At 47.2% G+C, this 9789-nt stretch overlaps 1 protein-coding gene across 3 annotated transcripts in view; it reads left to right on the top strand.

Moving 5' to 3' along the window:
* Nucleotides 1-915: 915 nt before the first annotated feature.
* Nucleotides 916-9789, top strand: part of ERICH1 (glutamate rich 1) — a 52994-nt gene continuing 44120 nt past the window's right edge. For all 3 annotated transcript variants that reach the window (XM_052661463.1, XM_052661465.1, XM_052661466.1), the window contains exons 1-2: nucleotides 916-992; nucleotides 9628-9774. In XM_052661463.1, coding sequence (XP_052517423.1) covers nucleotides 971-992; nucleotides 9628-9774 — 169 coding nt within the window. In that variant the 5' untranslated portion in view covers nucleotides 916-970. The remainder of the gene's footprint in view (nucleotides 993-9627; nucleotides 9775-9789) is intronic.

The following is a 9789-nucleotide window of genomic DNA, read 5'->3' as shown; positions in this document are numbered from 1 at the left end:
TGCCTGCTTTCCTGTCTGAGGGCACTGTCACCGTCCCTCCTCCCTGGGCTCCTGTCACACCGGTGCCTGCTGCTCCAGGGCTGGGCTTCTGCTGAGTGTCCTTTGCCTGGACATCGCGAGTTTTGCTCTCGCAAATTACATTCGAGGAGGGCTTCCTGACCCCCTTCTACCCAGTCTGAAACCCCTTCCCTGCTTTTAAGGAGGAACCCCAGCTTCCACAGCAGAGCTCCACACAGACAAGCTCTCAGGAAATAATGTTCTCCAAGAAACGGACTCAAGGAAGAGGAGTAAACTATAAACCAAGGTCCCGGAGTAGGTGAGATGGTTGGACGGGAGCACAAAGCACAAATCTTAACAGTGGACAGAAGAGATCAGCGCCACAGGGATCCGGGGTCAGTGGGCGGCTCCCGGGTTCCCTTTTTCCCGGTTTCTTTTCTGCTTTTGGTCCCAGTTTCTTTCGCACCTCAGGGCCCTGGCCCAGTGGGCGCTCAGCGGACCCTTCCTACTGCCCGCATCCCTGTGCAGCGCTGGGACCCACAGTGACACTGCAGGCGGTCACCCAGGAGCACAATCCCGCTCCTCGCTGACCTCCTCCCAATGACCCAGTCCCTGACTCCCCTCCTGCTGACACGCCATCCACCTCCCGCTGACGTACCCACCCCCCTTCCAGTGACGCTCTTCTGATGAGCCCATAACACCTCATCCCCTCCAGCAGATTCCCCCACGGTCCCTGTCAGCTTTGCCGGGTTCACGCCCTTCCCTCCGAGCATGCTCGGAGTACTGGGCCGTGCCGGAGCGCGTCAGAGCCAATCCGCAGCCGGTGCGCGACTGATTGGCGTCCAGCGGGCAGAGGCTCCGGATCCTGATTGGGCAAGCCTGCTGTTGTGGGCGGGTCTACAGAGGCGGAGGCCGGAAGTGCAGCAGAGTTGGCTCCTGCCTGGGCTGGGGTCCCCGGGGTCGTGAGGCTGGCATGGCCGCGCTGCGAAGGCACGGTAGGCGGGACCGGGTGTGTCGGGGGACCGGTGGCTTTGGGGAAAGGGGACCCGGGGCTGTGGGGAATGGGGAGTCTGAGGCCTCGGAACTGTGGGGACCCGAGGCTGTGGGGACGGGGACTGTGAGGGACGAGGGAGTCTGTCCTCACAGATAGGGGCTATGGCGTGGGGCGTGGGGGTTGCTGTGGGGCTGGGAGCTGTGAGGGACAATGGCCCTGAGGACTGGGGCTCTGAGGTACCTAGGACTGTGAGAGATGGGGGCTATGGCGCGGGGTGTGGGGGTTGCTCTGGGGGCCAGGACCCGAGACCGTGAGGATGGGGGCTCTGAGGACAAGGTCTGTGGGGATGGGGGCTGTGAGGAACACAAAGCTTTGAGAGGCGGGGAGGGGGTCTGTGAGGGACGGGGCTGTGAGGCCTCGGGAGTGTGAGGACCGAGGCTCTGAGGATCCGGGGCTTTGGGAACGGGGGCTCGGGGCACCCGGGACTGTGAGGAACTCGGAGTCTGAGGCCTCGGGACTGCGGGGACGCGAACTGTGAGCATACGGGACTGTGACGGACGGCGGCTGTAGGAGTCTGGGACCTGGGACTATGCAGGACGGGTGTGAAGACCTGCCCAAAACCCCACATTCAGACTCTCAAACCATTTAAGTGCAGGGACCCTGAATTTCTGGGGACATAACTAGTGTTTATTAAGTGATGGCATATTTTTAACCAGCACCAAAGGCAGAATGGGACTTTCCTAGTGGCTCAGACTGTAAAGAATTCACCTGCAATGCAGGAGAGGGGGGTTTGACCCCTGTGTCAGGAAGATTCTCTGGAGAAGGGAATGGCAACCCACTCCAGTATTCTTGCCTAGAGAATTCCATGAACAGAGGACCTTGATGGGCTACAGTCCTCGATGGAGTCCCAAAGAGTCAGACAGGACAGAGCAGCCAGCACTCAAAGGCAGAATGGATACATTTAATTGGCTAACCTGGCACATGCTTTAGAATGAATGTCAGAGATACAGGGAACTTCAGACACCTCATGGAAAGCCCAGCGAACTTCAGACACCTTGTGGAAAGCCCAGCGAACTTCTCATTACCTAATCATCAACATTAAAATGAGAAAAAAGGGAAGATTATGTTTTCCTCAGTTTTATTCAGGTATGATCAATACACAGCACTGTATGGGTTTTAGGGGTACAGCATAGTGACATGATGGGCTATATATTACAAAGCCATCACCCAGTAAGATAACATCCATCACCTCATATAGTTACAAAATCCCTTGTGATAAGTACTTTTAGGACCTACTTTCTGTCTTAGGAAATATGCAGCACAGTAGTGTTAGCAGTAATCACCATGCTGTACAGCTACATCCCAGGACTTAGTTACTTATGATTGGAAGCTTGTACCTTTTGACCATCGTTACCAATTTGTCCCATCCCTCAATCACCTCTGGTAACCATCACAGTCTGTTCTCTGTATCTGTGAGCTTCTTTCTTTTTTTTTTTTTTTAAGATTCAGCAAATAGTGAGATCTTTCAGTATTTGTCTTTCTTTGGCTTATTCCACTTAGCGTAATGCCCTCAGGATTAACTGTGTTATTGGCAATGGCACTTTCCTTCTTTAGGGCTGAATAGTATTCCACATCTTATTCATCCATCCATGGACACTTATGTTGTTTCCATATCTTGGCTATTGTGAATAGCTTCAGTGAACATTGAGGTACATGTGTCTGAATTTTCAAGTTAATGTTTTCATTTTCTTTGGATAAATACCCAGATCCAAAAGTGGAATTGCATATCGTATCATAGTTTAATTTTTAATTTTGTGAGGATCCTCCAGACTCTCTTCCATTGTGGATGCGCCAATTTTCATTCCCACAAGCAGTGCACAAGGGTTTCCTTTCCTTCACATCCTCACCAACATTTGTTATTTCCTGTCTTCTTTGATGATGGCCATTCTGACAGGTGTGAGGTGATATCTAATTGTGTTTTGATTTCAATTTCCCTGATGATTAGTGATCTTGAGCATCTTTTCTGTGTACCTGTTGACCACCTGTATGTCTTCTTTGGAGAAATGTCTGCTCAGTTTCTCTGCCCATATTTTACTCAGATTATTTGGGGCCTTTTTGCTACTGAATTGTATGGTTCTTTATGTATTTTAGATATTAGCCCCTATCAGATTTATAGTGTGCAAATATTTTCTCCCCTTAAGTAGGTTACCTTTTCATTTGTTGGTGGTTTTGTTTTGCAGAAGCTTTTTAGTTTCTTTTGTTATTACTGTTGTTGTCTTTGCTTTTGGTGTCAAATCCAAAAAAAAAAAAAAAAAAAAAAATCTTCACTAAGACTCCTGTTGTCAAAGAACTTTCTCCCTATGTTTTCTTCTAGGAGTTGTGTGGCTTCAAGTAAAGGTGAAGGTTTTGGATATGCTTCTCATTTTACTTGGATTAGTTCAGGCCATGATTATTTTCTTTCCTTCTCTCCATTAAAACAGATGCTGTGTTTTTGCCCTTTGAAAGGAAAAGCCCAGTGGCAACTATAGTTAATATTTGCATAAAATAAGGTAACTAATTTCTCTGTAAGGCAGAATATGGAGAAAAGTAGATAGCATTCCCAGTCTGCTTCCTCTGTAGGAGAACACTGCACCTCAGTAACAGTACTGGAGTAGAAGGAACGGGTTCTCTATCTTCAACTGGGATGAGGCAACTTTGTGAGTTGCCTTCAAGTGTCCCCTCAGCCTGCCCTGCCGGATCCCTTGCATCCTTGCATCCGGGTATCCCTTGCCCCATCCTCGGATTCTTGTTTTGTCTTCGTGACAAAACAAGAGCAGTGTTTGCTCTCCGCACAAAATGATCACAGCCTTACGTGCACTTAAAATGTTTCAGAATGGCTAATGGCATAGTAATTGCTGCTAAAAATCTGTGAGGAACAATTTTGGACAGAGTTTGAAATATTTTTAAGTGTTAAAGTTTTGTAAGAAACTGAGTGTTTAGAGTCTACTGCTTAGATGGGGAGGCCACCTCAGATTGGTCATGGCGTAGGATTCCAGTTATGTTCCATTTGAATACTATTTATAGTCTTATTTTGAGAACTAGTTTCCTCTTAATTAATATTTCAGAAAGCTTGCCAACTCTTGCTTAATCTTAGCTAATTGTTTTTCCATTTATAATTCTATGATGAAACTCATTAAGAAACTATCATTCATTGAATTTGCATATATATTGAGCTTCTCTTTCTTGTGAATTAATACAGTACTATTATCTATGTATTCTTTTATTCCTAGGCAGCCTTTTCATATTACAGGACAAAAAACCTGTATTGAATATTGTGGTGGAAAAAGCTATAGAGAGGTTGGCAGATAAATATACTCTTTACTGAAAATAGGAAACTGAAAATACTGTTTAAGATTCCAAGAAATACCTTAAACTTACGAAAATTTAAAGTGTCTCTTAAGCTATACAAATATCAGGTGGAAAAGGGAATCATCTGTGTCACTGTTTATTGAGGTTGGGGAACTCTTCCTTTCTCTTTATGATTTTCTTGGTGTGTGTTTGTTTTGGGAGATGTTCTCTATCAAGCCAGGCTATAGTTGGGAGGCTGTCATCAAACTGGCCACTGGGAAACTTTCAATGAAATTCCATTTCTGATCTTATTTTCAGAAGTAGTTATTCATTTATATATGATTTCAGAAAGCCTGACAACTCTCGTTTTAAGTTCTAGATAATCACTTCTCCATTTAGATAATCACTTTTTAAAGGTATGTCATAAACCTGTTCTGGTAGCTTTCTTTCATAATGAAATATCTAGAAATCACATTTTTAAAGTTATTTGTTAATACTTAGGGTCTTCTTTATTTTTGTGTAATTTCTATAAATATGTGGCCTCATCAGTTTTACTGCTTTCCGTTTAACATCCACCCTTGAAAATACAGTTTTTTGGCTAATTTTTTTCCTCATGTCTCCAGATTAGCTCTACACATGTTTTTTTGTCCTCTGAGAATTGTGCTTTTCTGAGAGACAGTGGTTCATAGGGATGATATGGCAAGAGAATCACAAATGAATCAATATCATTTCTATTACCAGAAAGCTCTCTAGTATAAATGTAATAAAAAGAAATGTGTAGTTTTACATCCATGTTAAATGAAGTATGAACGTAGATGTGAACATAGATGTTGAGGGAAATGTGTGTTACTTTACCATCAAAGTGAACTTTTTTAAGGAAAAGGAAAATATTTTTGATGTTGATGGGATAACTTACTGGCCTCAAGGTTCAAGAGGGTTTTTTTCTTTAAACGCACAGTTTTCATTTTCCTTTGTCTCTTTTTCAGAGTGGAACATTATGGAAGAAAAAGTTCTATTTCTGTTGTTTTTGTTTTTATGAGAGCCTTTTCTAATAGAAAATATGTTCACCCAGATCCCCTGATGAGGAGGCTTTCCCCTCTGGGAGGAGTGCTGGGAACCAAGTCCCTTAGGCAGGGACCTGTTAAACCCTCCTTCCTAAGACCACCGCAGAGGAGGCCTAATAACTTGAAATACTGCCACTAACACCTCTGTTAAACATGGAGCAAACCCCTGCCTTTTTTTACCCCCAGCTATTAGATTCTAAACATATAGCTGTGTGAAAGAAGACGTCAGAATTGAATAGTTTACCACCAGCAATCAAGCCATCTATTTCCTTTTGAGGTACATGTATTCACAGTTCTTCCCAGGTATCTAATTTCCAAGGAAGACTTGACTGAAGATTTATTTTTCTTTGTCTTATGTCTTTAGCCTGAAACAGCAAGTGTGGATGACAGAACTCTCTGAAAATCATATCAAAATGGCTTGATTCCCCTGTGACACAGAGACTTGATCTCTCTGTTTGGTATTCCACCATATTAACTTCAGACGAGATGGTTTTCTCCATGGTGACCTTTTGCTGTGTCTCTTGTGTCCCAACTCCAGGCGCCCATCTGCATAGTGATTGTACTCATCTCTTGTGGGCATCTATGTCCGTTCTTCTTTCTTATGTTCTACTGATTATTTTTTGACTGACACCAGAGTTTCAAGTTAGAACCTGCTCCTGCTGCTGGGAGAGGGGTAGGGGCACAGCAAGAGGATGAGGTGTGAGGAGAGGCGGAGCAGGCAGGTCACTGGGTCCCTGTGGTGACACAGAGCTGCCTTCCATAACCTGACCACCCAGCTCTTTTTTGTTCGTTTTTGAGCACAGTGTAAATTAAGCAGAAAAGAGATTTTTAACCTCTAAATTGATTTTTAGGGCTACATTTGGAGTAGGCAACACACACAAACACCAATACACACAGTCACAAGGTGCATTTCAACAAACCAAAGGTGACAGATGCTTTTTAAAAATGATGCTTTACTGCATACCAGTACCCTGAAAAAAGGAACCTTTCATTTCTGTTCTGCTTTTGACTTGAATCCCTACATAGCTGTGGCCACAAGTCCCTATCTGTAGTAAACTGGTAGGCAGTTCACATGCACCCATCTCCTCATAGCCCTAGAGGCTCCAAGAAGTTAGAGTCCAGTGGCTCTACATTTCTTTTGGTATAAAATATTAATAGCTAGTGATTTCTATTTAGACTATGAGCTCCTTCTGTGACTGCACTGGAGCGACCCCACCCTCTGTTTGAAAAGCAGATGAGCTGATGGGGGGTGGGGGTGGGGGCAGGTCCTCGCTGACAGCTTGTTTCCTTTAGAGGACAACGTTTGTGCATTGAGTGGTCTTATTCTCTGTGTTGTGAATAAGAAGTGAAATTCACTGTGGAATCCTCCAGCAGTATTAGCTGGTAGAAAGTATTACTTTAGTTTTGTTTGTTACGCATGGGTGTTTTAAAGTTGATTTTGGAAAATTAAAATCATATCATTTTTTAAAAGACTATGCTTTAAATTGTGACAGCTGAAAGTATTTAGACATGTGTTGTTGTTGTTTTGTCGCTAAGTCATGTCTGACTGTTTGCAACCCCATGGACTGTAGCCCACCAGGCTTCTCTGTCTATGGGATTTCCCAGGCAGGAATACTGGAGCAGGGTGCTATTTCCTCCTCCAGGGGATCTTCCTAACCAAAGGACTGAACCCTTGTCTCCTGCATTGGCAGGTAGGTTCTTTGCCTTTGAGCCGCCTGTGAAGCCCGTATGAGACACGTATATTTATCAGCTTCCAGAGCCAGGTGTGAGGCAAGCCTGAAGCACCCAGACCCCACCCAAGTCAGAGACCCAGAGCCTGGTCCCAGGACCTTAGCCCTGGAGCTCCCAACCTCACCTCTGGGCTGAGTCTTGTCCCTGAGGAAGGACCACATATCCTGAACCTCCTGCAGGCCTGGGTCCACCCCAACACCCCAGGGTCATGCCTTGACACCGAAAGGCAGTGAGTGGAGACCAGAGGGCCTCAAGACCCGCTTTGCAGACAGGCCGCCAGTTAGGCCATAGATACAATGTGTGTAGGTGACACGCTGAATTCAGGGACAGTGCCACAGCCACACAGCCTGTCCGCCCATGGCTGGCCTACTATGTGCCATGCCCTCGCCACTGTGTCAGGGCACCAGTGGAAGCAAAATTGTCAGGTGACTGGTTCATCTCAGTGTTTCCTGGTGACCGTGCCGGTTTCTCCCTGGGATTGCTGTGTATTTTGGTTCCTTTAGGCTGTGTGGTACTCCACAGTGGATGCATGCGCTGCTTGGTGATGACCCATGTCTGGTTTTCCTGTAGTGTAGTCATGTGTTCACACACACGTGTGTGCAGAGCTCAGCCGTGACCTCAGCGGAATGCCCGCATCAGCTGCTGCCAGCCCAGGTGGCTCTCGGGCTCCAAGTGTCCCCAAGTTCACTTTAGAGCAGGATAACTGGTTAGGGTTTTATCAACTGCTTTTGGTTCCCCCAGAAATTGCATCCGGTCTTCTGGAGTAGAAGTTTTTCCCCTCTGCTATTTAAGGAAATGCATGTGACCATTCAGTTTCTATTGGAAACTTGGAACCTGCCCTTTGGACAGGTCTTGGAGTGCTGGTCTAATGGAGCAGACCACCTCCCTGTGACCCAGTTGCTGCCCTGGCCGTCCTCAGTGGTCTGGGGAACATGCTCACAGGCCTGTGCTGCCCAACCTGGCAGAGCTGGGAGGCAGGGCCTCCGCGTGGCGGGGGAAATGAGGGCATCCCCACGAGGACTGGCTTCTTCCTGCAGGGGTTCCCGGGGCCTGGGCAGGTAGGTGACACCAGGACCCCATGCTCCCCCAGGCGCCTGGCCAAGCACCACCTGGGCTTGAGTAGCTTTCTCAGGAGGCCTGTTGTGTTTTTAGACCCAAATTGTGTGTTTTCCAACTAGCATCAATTGGAGGGGCTTACTTCTGCAGTGAGGGCCATCTGCGCACAGGATGAAAGGAAGAGTGGTCTATGCCATTAGGCTTGTGCTCCCTCTAGGGGACAGCAGCCTGCCCTCCATGACCCACAGGGGGCTCAGCGACCCCGTCACACTTGACCTCTCACTTCCCCCTCCTCACATCACCACCTCCTCAATGGCCCTAATGTCTGTCCCCTACTTTGTCGTCTGAATACCTCAAGCCTGTCTCCAGAGTCCTGCTCTTGGTTTCTGCCCCATGGTGCGTGGTCACTAGAGCAGTTTTTTCTTTCTCTCTGTTGATTTGTTTCTAAATTTAACGAGGTTAAAACAGATTACCTGATGGCTCAGACAGTAGAGAATCCACCTGCAATGCAGGAGACCTGGATTTGACCCAGATCCCCTGGAAAAGGGAATGGCTACCCACTCCAGTATTTTTGCCTGGAGAATTCCTTGGACTGAAGAGCCTGGCGGGCTATAGTCCATGGAGTCACAAAGAGTCTACCACGACTGAGCAATTTTCACTTCAGAACAGATTCACTGGATTAACCTTTCCCCTCATCTTTCTTGGCTGCTCTTTTGAGATTGTCCCTGCTCGTTGTTCACACTTAAATCAGGACAGAAATGTTTATTCACTGTGGCAGCGCTTCCCCTCCAGTCAGGGCAGAGAGTGCCCTGAGATAAGCCAAGTGAAGAATCTGCATCTTTGTGGGTGCTATGCCAACTATGCTGTCCCTGTGGGGGCCCCAGAGGGGGCCCCGGGGCTGCCCAGCCTGTCTGCTATGAACTGGCATGGACCCAGCCTCTCCTGGGCTGCTTTGCAGCCCAGGACCACAAAGCAGGGTCTGAAAACAGCTCATAGTCTGCTCTGTGTGTAAATTCAACCAGCGACTAGGTGGAGGAAAAACAGAACTGTGAGCCCACGTGCCCCACCAGTTCCCAGCCTCCCCCTCCCCACCTGTGCTCACACCTGCGGGGGTAGCTAGTACAAGGGCAGTGCTGGGGGCCTCTGATGTACAGTGCTATGGAGGTCCTGAGATGTGGACACTTCCGGGGGTCCCCTGATGCCTACAGTGCTGGGGGTCCTGTGATTGGGTCAGTAGTGGGGGTGCTGTGATGGACAGTGCTGGGGGTGACCCTCATGGGGACAGTGCTGGGGGTCTTGTAGGCACCACTCTCGTTGTGTCCTTTGGAGGGGCAGTCACTTATCCCTGAGATGGTGATGTCATGATACGTCTTATTTTATATAGAATTCATTTGCAATTTAAATAAAACTTCAATCAGTAATACTTTCCTTTCTTTTGCAAATTGATTGCCTCTGTAGTGTTTGTTGGAAAAGTACTGAAGAAACTTTACCCTGAGGTTTCACACAGCCAAGAAAAGAAGGCGCCTGTGACTCCAGCCTCCAGAAACCCATCTGAGAAAGTGGCTCCTGAGAGAGAGAAGGGCCAGAGTGTCCCTCCTGAGACAGGTGAGCGCTATTTGC

Source organism: Budorcas taxicolor, chromosome 24 (assembly GCF_023091745.1).
Source record: "Budorcas taxicolor isolate Tak-1 chromosome 24, Takin1.1, whole genome shotgun sequence".
Lineage (NCBI taxonomy): Eukaryota > Metazoa > Chordata > Mammalia > Artiodactyla > Bovidae > Budorcas > Budorcas taxicolor.
Note: the sequence above shows the minus strand (reverse complement) of the source record. Positions and strands in the feature narration are given on the sequence as shown.